The sequence below is a fragment of the Topomyia yanbarensis genome, chromosome 2 (genome assembly GCF_030247195.1).
Source record: "Topomyia yanbarensis strain Yona2022 chromosome 2, ASM3024719v1, whole genome shotgun sequence".
Taxonomy (NCBI): domain Eukaryota; kingdom Metazoa; phylum Arthropoda; class Insecta; order Diptera; family Culicidae; genus Topomyia; species Topomyia yanbarensis.
In genome coordinates this window covers 438,716,814-438,735,094 of record NC_080671.1, presented here as the reverse complement: position 1 = coordinate 438,735,094, position 18,281 = coordinate 438,716,814, and the positions used below count along the sequence as shown (strand labels likewise).

At 38.7% G+C, this 18,281-nt stretch overlaps 2 protein-coding genes across 13 annotated transcripts in view; one reads left to right on the top strand and one right to left on the bottom strand.

Moving 5' to 3' along the window:
• The first annotated feature begins 257 nt into the window (after positions 1 to 257).
• LOC131685581 (ATP-sensitive inward rectifier potassium channel 11-like) lies at positions 258 to 2,324 on the top strand. The gene is made up of 4 exons (XM_058969423.1): positions 258 to 526; positions 840 to 1,117; positions 1,175 to 1,945; positions 2,012 to 2,324. Exons 1-4 carry the CDS (start codon positions 300 to 302, stop codon positions 2,314 to 2,316), a joined length of 1,581 nt encoding a protein of 526 aa, XP_058825406.1. The 5' UTR covers positions 258 to 299; the 3' UTR covers positions 2,317 to 2,324.
• Positions 2,325 to 2,616: 292 nt separating this feature from the next.
• The window catches only part of LOC131685580 (G protein-activated inward rectifier potassium channel 3-like), a 91,199-nt gene continuing 75,534 nt past the window's right edge, over positions 2,617 to 18,281 (bottom strand). For 9 of the 12 annotated variants that reach the window (XM_058969418.1, XM_058969419.1, XM_058969417.1 and 6 more), the window contains 3 exons: positions 11,033 to 11,307; positions 10,155 to 10,937; positions 2,617 to 3,305 (listed from right to left, as the gene is read on the bottom strand). In XM_058969418.1, coding sequence (XP_058825401.1) covers positions 2,851 to 3,305; positions 10,155 to 10,937; positions 11,033 to 11,307 — 1,513 coding nt within the window. In that variant the 3' untranslated portion in view covers positions 2,617 to 2,850. Of the gene's footprint in view, positions 3,306 to 3,377; positions 3,662 to 10,154; positions 10,938 to 11,032; positions 11,308 to 11,385; positions 11,492 to 18,281 lie in introns of those variants that run through there. The other 3 variants (XM_058969422.1, XR_009304842.1, XR_009304841.1) reach the window with 3 other exon arrangements.

Sequence of the window (18,281 nt, the reverse complement as noted above, 5' to 3'; positions counted from 1 at the left end):
ACAAAACATTAGATGTGACCTTGCTTTAATTGGACCAACTGCAAATCTTAAAACATTTAAAATTATCTGCCCTGTGCGAAGCACAGCGTAGAATCTGTCGTGGACAGGTGACGAACTAATCTAGCTTACCAACGCACGGTGCGACGGTGTTTATTTACCCACCTATCCGAGGTGCTTTAATCCCACGGCAAATAGACTAGCTGCTCGTTCAACCCGTTAGATATTTCAAAGTACTTGCAGTAGTTCCACTCAAGTGCCCAACGCGCGCGGATCTTCCGTGCGCTAACTAACTACAAAATATGTATACTAACCGGTGTAAAAATGTGACTCTCCCGCGGATCAACATCGATAAGGGCTCGTTCAATCGGGATCAAACCTCCGTCGACGAAAGCAATCTGCTGTTACTCGGAAGTCCTCGTTCCGTTAAATTGTCGCCATCGATTTACACACCTCTGACCACGGTTGCACGGAGCAGTCCCGGACTAGCAGCACTCGGTTCCAGCACTCCACGGTCGCCCAGTAGAAGGTATTTTTCACTGACGCTAAACGAAAATTGAAAATTGCAACGGAATAACCAAATTGAAAACTACGCCTGTCACATGAATGAGTAAACAGACAGCCGTCTGTCGTAGCTTGCTTTGATTTACAACGACGACGATCTGGTCGGGTGGTGTCGTCGTAGTCAGTGACAGACAGACACGCGCTCTGCTACGTCAGTGGCATTGTTTTGAATCCAGATAAATCTAGAATGAGTTACAATTTTGTTTTAAATTTAAATTTTCAACTTGAAAAATCAGTTCAAATTAATTACTAAAGTTTAATTTCTCGTCCCTACCCAGAGCCGGTGCCTACCGGCCGAGCGTGTTTGCCCATCGTCTTCACAGGAGGGCGGTCTTCAAGAATGGTTACTGTAACATCGCCCCGATCAAGGGTTCCCGGAGGCACATTCGCTTCCTACAGGACATGTTCACAACGCTGGTAGATGCTCGTTGGCGCTACACGTTGATGGTATTCGCCCTCGGATTCGTCTGTTCGTGGCTATTCTTCGCTCTTCTGTACTGGTTCATCGCGTACGCCCACGGAGATCTGGATGAGCAACGTCTGCCGCATAATCAAGGTTTTGGAACGTCTGCTTTAGAATAAAAGTCGAATTTAATCACTTTCAAATTTTCAGGCTCTATCGGTTGGAAGCCCTGCGTCACCAGCATTTACAGTTTTGCGTCCTGTTTCCTGTTTTCTCTTGAAACACAGCACACCATCGGGTACGGAAACAGAGCCACCACCGAAGAATGTCCAGAGGCCATATTTGTCATGACCCTGCAGTCGGTGCACGGAGTAATGATTCAGGCTCTGCTGGCCGGAATAATCTTCGCCAAAATGACTCGCCCGAAGAGCCGTTCGCAGACGCTACTCTTCTCCAAGCAGGCGGTGATTTCGATGCGCGATGGTGAACTGTGTTTGATGTTCCGGGTTGGAGACATGCGCAAAAGTCACATCATCGGTGCGAACATTCGGGCTCAGCTCATTCGTGGTAAAATGACTCGGGAAGGAGAACTGATGGCTCAGTATCAGATCGAGCTGGAGGTTGGAGTTGATGGGTGCGGTTCGGACATGTTTTTCATATGGCCGCAAATCGTGGTCCATCGGATACACGCCGATTCGCCCCTGTACGGGTTGACTGCGCTGGAGCTGCTGCAGGAAAAGTTTGAGATCGTGGTGATTCTGGAAGGGACAATCGAATCGACCGGTCAGACGACCCAGGCCCGATCCAGTTATTTGAGCAGTGAGATTTTGTGGGGATACCGATTCGAACCGATTCTATTCTATAACAAGCAGAGGCAAACCTATGAAATTAATCTGGAGAAATTTGATGAACCTGTTCCGGTGGAGACGCCCTGCTGCTCAGCAAAGGAACTGATGGAGGGAGCCAACTACAGCAGTCATGGTGAGAATCGTAAAATAGGTGAATTAAAAGAAAACAAATATCCTGATTCACATTAATATTCAACAGAAAATCTCGTCGACAAACGATCCTTCGAATACGGTAGTCTAGTAGAAAAACTGCATCGCTTCCAGGTGGACGATGAGAAAAGTCAACATCGACTGACACTTGATGGAGCCGCTTACGAATTGCAGCATCAGCCACCAACGGCGGCGGCGGCGGTAGCAGCGGCCTCAAACGTCACAGTAAATGGTAACGTATGTTCAAAGGAATCACTCGGGGACCGATCAGTTTCTGCCAGTTGGCTTAAACACAGCAACAGCAATGAAAATTACGAAAGCATTGGCGGAACAGATAAGAGCTCGGTTTGCTGAAAGGGAACGTAAAAGAATAAATTTAGGCGCTAATGTCGAAAGCAGGCCAAGCGCCTGCATGCTGCACTTAAATAGTGTTGTTCGAAGGCATGGATAGGGTTTACCAAACCGCTCGGCATATTTTAAAAGTGTATTCTTTAATTGTAAATATTAAATAAATGGTAAATTTATGGTTACGAGTTTTTGAATTGAAATTTAAATCACCCAAACAATGTTTGAACTATTCTTCCGTTTCTGTCATCAGAAAACCATCTTCCATTGACTTTCTTTCCACAACAAAATGCTATGCTTCCGAAACAATATTTTCAACGTGTTCAACAGTCGTCGTCGGATAAAATATCACTGGTTTTAATATTTCTTTCATCTTCATCCTTAAAATAATACTCATTCATTCCTAACTAATCTTACAGCCTACCGTTGGTAATCAAATTGGTTACTACCTACCTGCCTAATGCTAGGATTCGATATTCTACCTCAGAATAAAACCTAAACAAAACTAAAAGCAAAGATCTCATTTCTCGTGCTCAGCGGCCGCTAGTTGCTGGACCGACTCCTCGTCGAACCGCTCCGATTGCGATTGCTTCCGAAAGTAAACACGCCGTCGCAGATCGCCGGCGGTGGAGGAGAATATCTCGGAGGTTCTCCACATTCCCCTGAAACAGGGGCTTGAGTTGGTGCAGGTGCAGGAACAGGCTGTGTGGTGGAGGAAGAGGAAAGCGGAACGGAAGCGGAAGGGGCACGTTTCGCCGGTGGCGGCACTGAATCGAACAGATTGCGCAGGTTGTTCTCCAGCTGCACATAGGATCGGTGCCTCCGGGGGACATTCTGGATCGTAAGATAGGATCGATTAGATGGGTGCCTGCTGAGTCGCAAGGATCCAGTTTCGTCCTCGAGGTTGACCGATTGGCTGAGGGTGTCCATCAGCGAGCGGTATTTGTACTGCCAGCGCTGTTCCAGCAGCGTCTTCGAGGAGATGTTGTCGAGATGGTCTGTTGATTCAGACGAAGAAAAAAAGTTATTTCTTAGTTTGGTTCATAGTTTTTTGATGCACCATAACCCACCATCGGATGACTTACTTCGAGTAATGAGAAATATTATGAGATTCTTGAGGCTTGCAATGCACGGCAGGCTTGGGAATGGGTAAGCGATGGTGACTTATTATACTTGTTTTGTTTTTTGTTTTTGTTTGCTTTAGGCTACAAGTAGTATAATGAAGCAGAGGAGAATGATCGATGGAAGCTGGCTGTTCCGTTTGGCTTGGAATGATCGATATACAAATAGGACGATACGGTTGGGTACGCTAAAACGAAACAAATCTAAGCAGGCATTTGAATTGTGTCCTCCGCTAAAACGATACAAATGGGAAGAGAGAAAAAAGCAATAACCAAAACACATTTTAGTAGGCGTTGCAATTGTTCGTTTATTCGAACGAGGACGGTTCTGTCCCATGCAATGTTAAATTTTGGTGTTGCCAGACTCATAGCAAATGTACGTATCAGTATATTGAAAGATTTTAAAATATAAGTACAATTGACACCATTAAATTTTACTGAATAATTTTTAATATATAGTTCGATGATAGATTTTTTGTTCGACGTTGTGATAAACATTCGAATGCTTAGCTTATCTTCCAGTTTAAAAATATTTTCACATTTTCTAAAGCTAGCCAAAAATCGAATTTTCGAATTTTCGAATCATCGACTTTTCGACTTTTCAAATTTTTGAATTTTCGAACTTTCGAATCTTCTGATCTTCTGATCTTCGAATCTTCGAATCTTCGAATCTTCGAATCTTCGAATCTTCTAATCTTCGAATCTTCGAATCTTCGAATCTTCGAATCTTCGATTCTTCGATTCTTCGAATCTTCGAATATTCGAATCTTCGAATCTTCGAATCTTCGAATCTTCGAATCTTCGAATCTTCGAATCTTCGAATCTTCGAATCTTCGAATCTTCGAATCTTCGAATCTTCGAATCTTCGAATCTTCGAATCTTCGAATCTTCGAATCTTCGAATCTTCGAATCTTCAAATTTTCAAATTTTCAAATTTTCAAATTTTCAAATTTTCAAATTTTCAAATTTTCAAATTTTCAAATTTTCAAATTTTCAAATTTTCAAATTTTCAAATTTTCAAATTTTCAAATTTTCAAATTTTCAAATTTTCAAATTTTCAAATTTTCAAATTTTCAAATTTTCAAATTTTCAAATTTTCAAATTTTCAAATTTTCAAATTTTCAAATTTTCAAATTTTCAAATTTTCAAATTTTCAAATTTTCAAATTTTCAAATTTTCAAATTTTCAAATTTTCAAATTTTCAAATTTTCAAATTTTCAAATTTTCAAATTTTCAAATTTTCAAATTTTCAAATTTTCAAATTTTCAAAATTTCAAATTTTCATATTTTCAAATTTTGGAAAATTGGAAAATTGGAAAATTGGAAAATTGGAAAATTGGAAAATTGGAAAATTGGAAAATTGGAAAATTGGAAAATTGGAAAATTGGAAAATTGGAAAATTGGAAAATTGGAAAATTGGAAAATTGGAAAATTGGAAAATTGGAAAATTGGAAAATTGGAAAATTGGAAAATTGGAAAATTGGAATATTGGAAAATTGGAAAATTGGAAAATTGGAAAATTGGAAAATTGGAAAATTGGAAAATTGGAAAATTGGAAAATTGGAAAATTGGAAAATTGGAAAATTGGAAAATTGGAAAATTGGAAAATTGGAAAATTGGAAAATTGGAAAATTGGAAAATTGGAAAATTGGAAAATTGGAAAATTGGAAAATTGGAAAATTGGAAAATTGGAAAATTGGAAAATTGGAAAATTGGAAAATTGGAAAATTGGAAAATTGGAAAATTGGAAAATTGGAAAATTGGAAAATTGGAAAATTGGAAAATTGGAAAATTGGAAAATTGGAAAATTGGAAAATTGGAAAATTGGAAAATTGGAAAATTGGAAAATTGGAAAATTGGAAAATTGGAAAATTGGAAAATTGGAAAATTGGAAAATTGGAAAATTGGAAAATTGGAAAATTGGAAAATTGGAAAATTGGAAAATTGGAAAATTGGAAAATTGGAAAATTGGAAAATTGGAAAATTGGAAAATTGGAAAATTGGAAAATTGGAAAATTGGAAAATTGAAAATTGGAAAATTGGAAAATTGGAAAATTGGAAAATTGGAAAATTGGAAAATTGGAAAATTGGAAAATTGGAAAATTGGAAAATTGGAAAATTGGAAAATTGGAAAATTGGAAAATTGGAAAATTGGAAAATTGGAAAATTGGAAAATTGGAAAATTGGAAAATTGGAAAATTGGAAAATTGGAAAATTGGAAAATTGGAAAATTGGAAAATTGGAAAATTGGAAAATTGGAAAATTGGAAAATTGGAAAATTGGAAAATTGGAAAATTGGAAAATTGGAAAATTGGAAAATTGGAAAATTGGAAAATTGGAAAATTGGAAAATTGGAAAATTGGAAAATTGGAAAATTGGAAAATTGGAAAATTGGAAAATTGGAAAATTGGAAAATTGGAAAATTGGAAAATTGGAAAATTGGAAAATTGGAAAATTGGAAAATTGGAAAATTGGAAAATTGGAAAATTGGAAAATTGGAAAATTGGAAAATTGGAAAATTGGAAAATTGGAAAATTGGAAAATTGGAAAATTGGAAAATTGGAAAATTGGAAAATTGGAAAATTGGAAAATTGGAAAATTGGAAAATTGGAAAATTGGAAAATTGGAAAATTGGAAAATTGGAAAATTGGAAAATTGGAAAATTGGAAAATTGGAAAATTGGAAAATTGGAAAATTGGAAAATTGGAAAATTGGAAAATTGGAAAATTGGAAAATTGGAAAATTGGAAAATTGGAAAATTGGAAAATTGGAAAATTGGAAAATTGGAAAATTGGAAAATTGGAAAATTGGAAAATTGGAAAATTGGAAAATTGGAAAATTGGAAAATTGGAAAATTGGAAAATTGGAAAATTGGAAAATTGGAAAATTGGAAAATTGGAAAATTGGAAAATTGGAAAATTGGAAAATTGGAAAATTGGAAAATTGGAAAATTGGAAAATTGGAAAATTGGAAAATTGGAAAATTGGAAAATTGGAAAATTGGAAAATTGGAAAATTGGAAAATTGGAAAATTGGAAAATTGGAAAATTGGAAAATTGGAAAATTGGAAAATTGGAAAATTGGAAAATTGGAAAATTGGAAAATTGGAAAATTGGAAAATTGGAAAATTGGAAAATTGGAAAATTGGAAAATTGGAAAATTGGAAAATTGGAAAATTGGAAAATTGGAAAATTGGAAAATTGGAAAATTGGAAAATTGGAAAATTGGAAAATTGGAAAATTGGAAAATTGGAAAATTGGAAAATTGGAAAATTGGAAAATTGGAAAATTGGAAAATTGGAAAATTGGAAAATTGGAAAATTGGAAAATTGGAAAATTGGAAAATTGGAAAATTGGAAAATTGGAAAATTGGAAAATTGGAAAATTGGAAAATTGGAAAATTGGAAAATTGGAAAATTGGAAAATTGGAAAATTGGAAAATTGGAAAATTGGAAAATTGGAAAATTGGAAAATTGGAAAATTGGAAAATTGGAAAATTGGAAAATTGGAAAATTGGAAAATTGGAAAATTGGAAAATTGGAAAATTGGAAAATTGGAAAATTGGAAAATTGGAAAATTGGAAAATTGGAAAATTGGAAAATTGGAAAATTGGAAAATTGGAAAATTGGAAAATTGGAAAATTGGAAAATTGGAAAATTGGAAAATTGGAAAATTGGAAAATTGGAAAATTGGAAAATTGGAAAATTGGAAAATTGGAAAATTGGAAAATTGGAAAATTGGAAAATTGGAAAATTGGAAAATTGGAAAATTGGAAAATTGGAAAATTGGAAAATTGGAAAATTGGAAAATTGGAAAATTGGAAAATTGGAAAATTGGAAAATTGGAAAATTGGAAAATTGGAAAATTGGAAAATTGGAAAATTGGAAAATTGGAAAATTGTTTGGAATGTTCGAATGTTCAAATGTTCGAATGTTCGAATGTTCGAATGTTCGAATGTTCGAATGTTCGAATGTTCGAATGTTCGAATGTTCGAATGTTCGAATGTTCGAATGTTCGAATGTTCGAATGTTCGAATGTTCGAATGTTCGAATGTTCGAATGTTCGAATGTTCGAATGTTCGAATGTTCGAATGTTCGAATGTTCGAATGTTCGAATGTTCGAATGTTCGAATGTTCGAATGTTCGAATGTTCGAATGTTCGAATGTTCGAATGTTCGAATGTTCGAATATTCAAATATTCGAATGTTCGAATTCACGTATTTTCAAATTTACGAATTTTAAAATTCTCGAAATTTTGAATTTTCGAGCTTTCGAATTTTCGCACTGGAAATTTTTAAGTTTCGATTTTTGGCAACATAGAATTTTTGAATTTTCGAACTTTCGTATTTTCGAATTTTCGAATTTTTGAATCTTCGAATTTTCGAATTTTCGAATTTTCTAATTCTAATTTTCGAATTTTCGAATTTTCGAATTTTCTAATTTTCGAATTTTTGAATTTTCGAATTTTCGAATTTTTGAATTTTCGAATGTTCGAATGTTCAAATGTTCAAATGTTCAAATGTTCAAATGTTCAAATTTCAAATTTTCGAATGTTCGAATGTTCGAATGTTCGAATGTTCGAATGTTCGAATGTTCGAATGTTCGAATGTTCGAATGTTCGAATGTTCGAATGTTCGAATGTTCGAATGTTCGAATATTCGAATATTCGAATGTTCGAATGTTCGAATGTTCGAATGTTCGAATGTTCGAATGTTCGAATGTTCGAATGTTCGAATGTTCGAATGTTCGAATGTTCGAATGTTCGAATGTTCGAATGTTCGAATGTTCGAATGTTCGAATGTTCGAATGTTCGAATGTTCGAATGTTCGAATGTTCGAATGTTCGAATGTTCGAATGTTCGAATGTTCGAATGTTCGAATGTTCGAATGTTCGAATGTTCGAATGTTCGAATGTTTGAATGTTCGAATGTTCGAATGTTCGAATGTTTGAATGTTCGAATGTTCGAATGTTCGAATGTTCGAATATTCGAATATTCGAATGTTCAAATGTTCGAATGTTCGAATGTTCGAATGTTCGAGTGTTCGAATGTTCGAATGTTCGAATGTTCGAATGTTCGAATGTTCGAATGTTCGAATGTTCGAATGTTCGAATGTTCGAATGTTCGAATGTTCGAATGTTCGAATGTTCGAATGTTCGAATGTTCGAATGTTCGAATGTTCGAATGTTCGAATGTTCGAATGTTCGAATGTTCGAATGTTCGAATGCTCGAATGTTCGAATGTTCGAATGTTCGAATGTTCGAATGCTCGAATGCTCGAATGTTCGAATGTTCGAATGTTCGAATGTTCGAATGTTCGAATGTTCGAATGTTCGAATGTTCGAATGTTCGAATGTTCGAATGTTCGAATGTTCGAATGTTCGAATATTCTAATGTTCGAATGTTCGAATGTTCAAATGTTCGAATATTCGAATGTTCGAATGTTCGAATGTTCGAATGTTCGAATGTTCGAATGTTCGAATGTTCGAATGTTCGAATGTTCGAATGTTCGAATGTTCGAATGTTCGAATGTTCGAATGTTCGAATGTTCGAATGTTCGAATTCACGAATTTTCAAATTTACGAATTTTAAAATTCTCGAAATTTTGAATTTTTGAATTTTCGAGCTTTCGAATTTTCGCAATACTGAATTTTCGATTTTTCGAATGTTTGAGTTTTTGAATGTTCGAATTGTCGAATATTCGAATTTTGAATATTCGAATTTTCGAATTCACAATTCTTCGAATACTCGAAAGTTTGAAGTTTCGATTTTTCGCAGCATCGAATTTTTGAATTTTCGAATTTTCGAATTTTCGAATTTTCGAATTTTCGAATTTTCGAATGTTCAAATGTTCAAATGTTCGAATGCTGGAATGTTCCAATGTTCGAATGTTTGAATTCTCGAATTTTTCTAATTTTCGAATGTTCAAATTTTCGAATTTTGAATTCTTAAATTTTTGAATTTTAAAATTTTTGAATTTTCGAATTGTTAAGATTTTGAGATTATGAGATTTCAAGATTTTGAGATTTCTAATTTTCGAGATTTTGAATTTTCCATTCTCCATTCTCCATTTTTCATTTTCCATCGTTCGGGGCCTGTCGTTTTTGTGGGATTCTTTTAACATATTTGGTTGCCAGCAAGTCGGCTGCACGATACTGATGAGACGAAGTTTTAATCAATTTTCTCCTTAGTGAGAAATAGAGCAAAATGATGATGTTCAGAATGTTGCATCTAGTAACGATCACTCCATCAGCCATCAAGTAGCTCAGAGAATAGATAGCTTATATAGCTTATAGTTGTCATCGCGTAAATGCAACATGGCGGATTGTTTTCTTTATACTCTTGATATCAATCTTGACCTCAAGAATCCAATCTGATAAATAAGCGTATAAATCGCTCCCACAAAATCGTTCACAGATGTAATTGACGACAATCATTGACAGCAAAACTTGACAAAATATAAAAGCTGAAAAAGCTAGGTTACATGCAACAGAAACAGAAAAAACCGAAACTAGTACCATTTTTGGTGGTACATAATCAGTTTGCTAAGTATGCAATTCTAATTTCGTTTCCGTTGCATGTGACCGCAAAACTCAATGCACAAAACCCTCGACAAAGAAAACGTCACATCAATAGCCAATCACTTGTTACTACCAAAGAAACACACAGCACATCTGGCAACACTGCACCCAACCAATTGAACAAATAATTTCATCCCATTGCTCTACTCACCATTGCTTTTGTAGTCGTCCTGAATCTTGTAGAATTCGGCCAACTCACGTGCCGAGCAAAGGGGCGTATCCACCTGCTGCGTCTCGTCGAACTTACTGTAGTTGATTTCATAGCCTTGAATTTCCTTGTTATAGAAAACCACCGGCTCAAATCGATGTCCCCACAGTATCTCCGAGTTGACATAACTCGATCTGGCTTGGGTCGACTGTCCCGTCGACTCCACCGTACCCTCCAAGATAACAACAACCTCGAACCGATCCTGCAGCAAATCCGTTGCCGACATGTTGTACAACGGTGAATCCGAATTGATTTTATGAACCACCACCTGGGGCCAGATGAAGAACATATCAGAAGCACCACCGTCAACCCCGACCTCCAGTTCGGACTGGTACTGCATCAACACCTCGCCTTCCTTAGTGGTCTTGGTCCGAATCAATTGCGCCCTCACATTCGCCCCGATAATGTGACTCTTGCGCATATCACCAACCCGGAACATGAAGCACAACTCTCCATCGCGCTGACAGATCACGGCATGTTTCGAGAACAGCAACGTCTGCGTTCGATGCTTCGGTCGGGTCATCTTGGCAAACACAATGCCAACCATGAAGGCCTGTATCATGACGCCGTAGATCGACTGGAAGCACATGATGAAAATCGCCTCCGGGCATTCCTCCGTCGTCGTTCGCACACCGTAACCGATCGTGTGCTGCGTTTCGATCGAGAACAGGAAGCAGGAGGTGAACGAGCGGATGTTGTACACGCACGGATTCCAACCGGTTTCGGCTGAAAAAAATGAAATTTAAACCGATAATGATGTCTTCTACCTTGAACTGTCAAAAGTGTTTATTAATTCTCGAGAAAAAAAAACTCATAGCTACCTTGATTATCCGGCAGATGTAACTCCTCGAGGTCGCCGTGTGTAAAGGCAATCAACCACCAGATCACCGCGAAGAACAGCCAGGAACCGACGAAGCTGAAGGCAAACACCAGCAACGTCCAGCGCCACTGGGCATCCACCAGGGTGGTGAAGATATCCTGCAGGAAACGCAACCGCTGCTGGGACACTTTGGAGGTTGAAATGTTGCACTCTCCGTTCTTTAGGATGGCCCGCTTACGGTACTTTCGAGTTGTGCCCGGACGGAATGCTCGGCTTCTGTTTTTTTTTTTTTGGGATGATAAAAAATAAAAATATATTAACAAGAGTGTATTTCGCATTAAAATTGATACGCACGTCTCATTTCGACGAAGTGACGCGATTGCCATTGTTTGAACCGGAATGAATTAGTAAAATTTTAAACGCTAAACTCTTCAAGTTAAACATTCGAATGTGACTAAACTCCTTTGAAACGTGAATTGCATTAGCTGCTCATATCTATCGAGACACTTTCCGGCGAGCCAAATTCGTCGATTGATAAGATAAGAACTCAATAAGCAAAGGTATGGCCACCATCGCAACACACCGAGTGTTCAAATTGAGACAACATACAACAATCACGTTTCAATATTAGAAATTCGTGTTGCCAAACGAGGGCATAAGGCCAAAACTATTGAGTTTATAATATGAAGAAACTTTGCTGAAGACTTTTTTTGTATCTCTTGTATTTGTTATGTTAACGAAGGTATTATCCAGAAAAAACATTACTTTGGTATAAAATATCTTCACACTGAAAGTTTGATCCGTGGCACCTTAATTTTTAAATAGATATTTTTACAGGTTTTACCGTAGAGTCCAGTAAATTATGATATGGAATTCAAAGCCTTAAAATAACTTCTCGAAAACAGCAGGACTACAACCTCCCCTAGATATAAAGCCTACTTACATCTATGATGATAATACTTCATAAACACTTAGACCATCATTCTAAACAGTGTTATCGTAATGCAGTATTTATTTTATCTCCACGGCCTCACGCCTTCCCCTGAAACAGTGAATAAACGTGCACCGATCAGAGCAGATACACACCAATCAGGGGTCAGAGTCCACGTGAGAGGTGATCAGGCATAAAAATTCGAATCGCAGTAAATTGTCGCAAAGTGTTCAATCTGTGATATCGCTAGTAATCATCATTGTCATGCAGTAGATTTTAATTTATAGACTACCATGAACGAATACTTTCATTATTTCGGCTAGCACCACATCGGAATCGATTCCCTATGGACACGTTAGTCCCATCAATCATTTGGTCTGTCCCTCCGCAGTTCGATTTATGGCTGAGTTACCGAGGGATCCGTACTCGTATGCACCACCACAACCAACATCGCGAACAATGATAGACAATCGTTGCCGTTTTCTTTCACATCAACCCGAAAAACTTTGCCAAAACCAGGATTTTCCGGACTCCGGCTGAAATGACAATTTCGCCCTGTTGAATACTATAGAAGCTTGTTATCTAATTCGCGTATAGATATATTTTCGAGCACATGTTGCCCGCGCCCATCGCAGCAAGCATTGGTAAACAACATTGGGGAAGCGTTGCCGAACACAGACGATGAGTCATCCAACGTTTTTATGGAAAATGTTTTTTATCAATTCTTATCTGCAGCCGGGTATGTAATTGAGGTCGGATTGCTCCAATCTGGCATTGCATGACTGTGGATGCTTTGGTGATTAAATCTGGATTGGATCATTTCAACATAAAGTTAATAACCTCGCGCGTCTTTTCTCTTCTGCTTTATTTATTAAACTATACTTATCGAAAATAAACGTGTGATTGATTGCTTATTTGAATATCGTTGCTACCCACCAGAAAACTTGATCTTTGACCCATTTCATGAATAGAGTAGGACAGTGAGAAAAAAACTTTAAATTTTTAAAATCGATTTTTTTCAGTGTAGGAGTCAATGAAGAATTTTTTCAATATTTCAATATTTCTATCACTCCTACAATATTTTTTTGTAGGATTTGTCATTTTTAGACTATAGAAATTTGAAAAAAAAATGGTAAAAAAGATTGGTCCTTTTCAAAAGACAGTCTAGATCATTTTTGGAAAAACAAAATATGCAAAGTGGCTTTTTTTGATAAAGTTCTCATGTACAGAAAGTTTCATTGAAATCTGAGAGGGTGCTGCCAACATTTGTTCGAGTTAGCGCGAAATTCGTCAAGAGTAAAATAGATTTGTAATAAAACTATTACTCCTATGATAGTTTGCATGACAAGTTCCACTGATTACAATAAAACTGGGCCAATTTGTCGTAACATGGGTTTATAGCAGTCTGTAGGAGGTACATAAAACCATCAGGTTGGCACGGGAGGTTTTAAATATTAGTTTTATTAAACGCTATACAACTTCAATATAACCAAAATTGTTACTTGGGATAGCTAATACCCATCGCGCGTTGCTGCGAATTTGAATGAAATAAGAGGAAAACACAATTTGTCCCGAAGCGCCATCTGGCGGGCAGATATTCCCCAGCCAATAGCATACAAACACACTCCGTAACAAATGCCTACAATCGGTGAAGCCGTTTGGGAATCCATAAATCATATACATACATTTATATATACACAGAAAGATAGATAGATAGATAGATAGACTCAAAAATAACCTAGAAAAACCACGTTTTTTGTCAACATTTAACACTTTTTTTTTTTTTATTCAAATCGTTTATTTGATAAGGCACGTTGCGTTAGCTTAAAGGTGCCAATTTTGTTTTGTTTTACATTTTAAATTGCTTAAAACTAGGGGATTACATATTGATTTTTTTAAAAATGAAACTAATGCGATTTTATAGCTATCTTATATATCTACACAAGGGGATAATATTGTTTTCGTAAGATTAGGGGGGTCATTAGGTTTTTTTGGCAATATGGTTTGACATTTTTATCAGTGAGATTATTGGAGCAAATAATGTTTAATTAAGGGGGACAATTTTTTACGACTAACTTAAAACTAGGAATAACTAGAGGGCATGATTGAATTTTGTAAAGATTCGTAATTATAGTTATTTTTGTGGGTAGTAGAGTTGGGCAATTTCAACGAGATTATATAATATAATAGTTAAAACTAGAAGAGACAAGAAGAGCTAAATGCTTCGTGATGATATTGGGGGGGGGGGGGGGTAGGGGTGTTACTTCTGGGTATAAGAGTCAGGGGAGGGAGGGTAGACAAAGATGGCAGGGAGAGAAAATTATTTCAGTTTCAGGCATCGTGAGATCAACGGATGGATTACAAACTCGGGTGGCCTTCATCAGGGGAATCATGTACTGGGACGCCGGGTGGTCCTCCTCAAGATGGCAGGGGTTTTTCCAGACGATTTCGTAGTACGGCTCAGATGTGGATCGGCTACATTTCGAGTGAAGCGTGTTATGTTCGTGCCGTAGGTCCCGTGTTTGTTGGCTCATTCGATACAGATGCTTTGATACAGGTGGAAGAGGGTTCTGAGAATAATAAGGAAAATAAGAAGGGGCAGTTAAACTTGTATATTGATGGTTTTCACAAAGGTGTATATAAGGGACATATAGAGAACATCGCGGCTTGCCAGCACATCTCGAACCGGGACGTTGGTTGGTCTTCCTCGGGCCCGCAGGGTATCCATTAGCCGAGACCTAGCGGAACTGTACTCGGTGCACGCCCAGACAATGTGCTCGATGTCGTGATAGCCGTCGCCACAAGCGCAGATACCACTATCCACGAGCCCAATACGCCGGAGATGTGCATCCAGCGTGTAATGGTTTGCCATGAGTCGGGACATCACACGAATGAAGTCACGACCCACATCCATCCCCTTGAACCAAGGTTTCGTCGATACCTTGAGGACTATCGAATGTAGCCACCTTCCCAGCTCTCCACTGCTCCACGAAGTTTGCCAACTTTCGAGGGTTCTCTGATGAGTAATACTGAAAAATTCGCTGAAGCAAATTGGTCTTTCGTAAACGTCTCCTTCTAAGGCACCCACCTTAGCTAAGGAGTCTGCCTTCTCATTGCCCGGAATGGAGCAATGAGAAGGGACCCATACCAAGGTAATCTGGAAAGAGTTGTCAGATAAAGCACTCAGTAGCTCCCGTATTTTCCCCAAAAAATACGAGGAGTGCTTGCCTTGTTTCATCGAGCGAATAGCGTCAATGGAACTGAGGCTATCCGAAACGATGAAGTAATGGTCTGCGGGTAATGTTTCAATGACTCCAAGGGTATACTGAATGGCAGCTAGTTCTGCGGCGTAAACTGAAGCAGGGTCACTGAGTTTGTAGGAGGCGGTGAACTTTTGATTGAAAATACCGAAGCCAGTGGATCCTTCGAGGTTTGATCCGTCAGTATAGAACATCTTAGAACAGTCGACTTCTCGGAATTTATTATAAAAAATGTTTGGAACCACTTGTGGGCGTATGTGGTCCGGAATTCCACTAATCTCGTCTTTCATGGATGTGTCGAAGAAAACAGTAGATTCAGAAGTATTTATGAAATGCACACGGTTGGGATTGTAAGAAGAAGGGTTAATATTCTGCGCCATGTAGTCAAAGTACAGGGACATGAAACGGGTCTGAGAATTGAGCTCAACAAGCCTTTCGAAATTTTCAATCACGACCGGGTTCAAGATATCGCATCGAATGAGCAATCGATATGAGAGTTCCCAAAATCGATTTTTCAACGGGAGAACGCCCGACAGCACTTCGAGACTCATCGTATGGGTCGACTGCATGCACCCTAAGGCGATACGCAAACAACGATACTGAATTCTTTCGAGTTTGATGAAATGTATGTTCGCGGCGGAGCGAAAGCAGAAGCATCCGTATTCCATTACCGACAGTATCGTTGTTTGATACAACCTAATTAGGTCTCCTGGGTGGGCACCCCACCATGTTCCGGTTATTGTACGAAGAAAGTTGATCCTTTGTTGGCATTTCTGTTTCAGATACCGAATATGGCATCCCCAAGTACCTTTCGAGTCGAACCAGACCCCAAGATATTTTACTGTGAAGACCTGAGCGATAGTTTGACCCATTAATAGAAGCTGTAGTTGTGCTGGTTCACGCTTCCTTGAAAATACAACTAGCTCAGTTTTCTCCGTGGAGAATTCGATACCCAGCTTAATAGCCCAAGCAGACAAATTGTCCAGGGTATTCTGTAATGGTCCTTGTAGATCGACAGCTTTGGGTCCCGTAACAGACACCACGCCATCGTCTGCAAGTTGCCTTAACGTGCAGGAATTGTCAAGACATTCATCAATGTCGTTGACGTAGAAATTGTATAACAGCGGGCTTAGACATGAGCCCTGGGGAAGGCCCATGTAGCTAAATCGTGATGTCGATAAGTCACCATGCGAAAAATGCATGTGCTTTTCCGACAACAAGTTTAGTAAAAAGTTGTTTAAAGTCGCTGAAAGACCATGCTGGTGCAGCTTCTCTGAAAGAATGTTGATCGAAACTGAATCAAAAGCCCCCTTAATATCTAGGAACACTGATGCCATCTGCTCTTTGCTAGCATAGGCCATTTGAATTTCAGTTGAGAGCAACGCAAGACAATCGTTCGTCCCTTTGCCTTTGCGAAAGCCAAATTGTGTATCTGACAGTAAGCCATTTGCTTCGACCCAATTGTCGAGGCGGGATAGGATCATTTTCTCGAACAACTTCCGGATACAAGATAGCATTGCGATCGGTCGATACGAATTGTGGTCGGAGGCTGGTTTTCCTGGTTTTTGGATGGCGATGACCTTCACTTGCCTCCAATCGTGTGGGACAATGTTAGCCTCAAGAAACTTATTAAATAAGTTCAACAAGCGTCTCTTGGCAGAGTCTGGCAGATTCTTCAACAAGTTGAATTTGATTCTGTCTGGCCCTGGAGCTTTATTGTTACACGACAAGAGAGCAAGTGAGAACTCCACCATCGAAAAAGGTGTTTCGTTCACGTTATCGTGACGGGATGCGGCGCGGTAGATCTTCTGTGCCAGGGCGGAATCCGGACAAACCTTCTTGGCGAAATCGAATATCCAACGGTTTGAATATTCCACTCTCTCATTAGTACTGTTTCGATTTCGCATACGTCGGGCTGTTCCCCAAAGAGTGCTCATCGATGTTTCTCTCGTTAATCCGTCGACGAACCGGCGCCAATAATCGCGTTTTTTGGCTTTCATCAAACTCTTCATTCGCTTGTCTAACGTCGCGTACTGTCGAAAACTGGCGGGTAACCCGTCGTTCCGGAAGGTCTTAAACGCGGCGGCCTTCTCTGCGTACACGTCTGAGCACTCTTTATCCCACCAGGGATTGGGAGAACGTTTTTGTATGTTCGCGCCGGGTACTGGCCTAGTCTGAGCTTGATTCGCGCTGTCGAGAATCAAGCCAGCCAAAAAGCTGTACTCTTCCTCCGGAGGAAGTTCTTGGGTAGATTCGATGTTGTCGGATAATGCGGCAGCATAGCTCTTCCAATCGATATTTCGTGTGAGGTCATACGAAATATTGATTGATTTCAATGGCCTTGAACCGTTATTGATTGAGACTATAATCGGCAGATGGTCGCTGCCGTGGGGATCAGGAATTACCTTCCACGTGCAATTTAACCGCAGCGATGTTGAGCAAAGGGACAAGTCTAAGGCGCTCGGGCGCGCTGGAGGAGCAGGAATCCGTGTCATTTCACCCGTGTTTAAAATTGTCAAATTGAAGTTATCGCAAAGATCCTGAATTAAGGAAGACCGGTTATCATCATAGAGGCAACCCCATGCTGTACCGTGTGAGTTAAAGTCTCCTAAAACTAGTCGCGGTGCTGGCAGGGATTCTAAGATGTCTTGTAGCCGTCGGTGCCCAACCGCGGTGTTGGGGGGAATATATATGGAAGCTATGCAAAGGCTTTTGCCTTTGGTTGTTACTTGACAAGCGACAACTTCAATACCTGTTATCGAGGGAAGGTTAATTCTGTAGAAGGAATAGCACTTTTTGATCCCCAAAAGCACTCCTCCATAGGGGGTGTCTCGATCCAGGCGAATAATATTAAAGTCGTGGAAGTTGAGTTCTATGTCGGAAGTTAACCAAGTTTCACATAATGCAAATGCATCGCAACTTAAATTATTTATTAAAATTTTGAAGGAATCGATTTTCGGGATGATACTTCCGCAATTCCACTGTAGAACAGTGATCAAATCCGTGACCTCGTTCGATGAGTTAGCCATCGAAGGATACAATCGCTGAAAGGAGAGGCC

Bases quoted from the DNA above. Each gene is read 5' to 3' on its own strand.
- LOC131685581 (XM_058969423.1), top strand. From the start codon at position 300: ATGTATACTAACCGGTGTAAAAATGTGACTCTCCCGCGGATCAACATC. The intron at 1,118-1,174 runs GTTTTGGAACGT...TCAAATTTTCAG, and splicing joins ACGTCTGCCGCATAATCAAG to GCTCTATCGGTTGGAAGCCC. The intron at 1,946-2,011 runs GTGAGAATCGTA...AATATTCAACAG, and splicing joins AGCCAACTACAGCAGTCATG to AAAATCTCGTCGACAAACGA.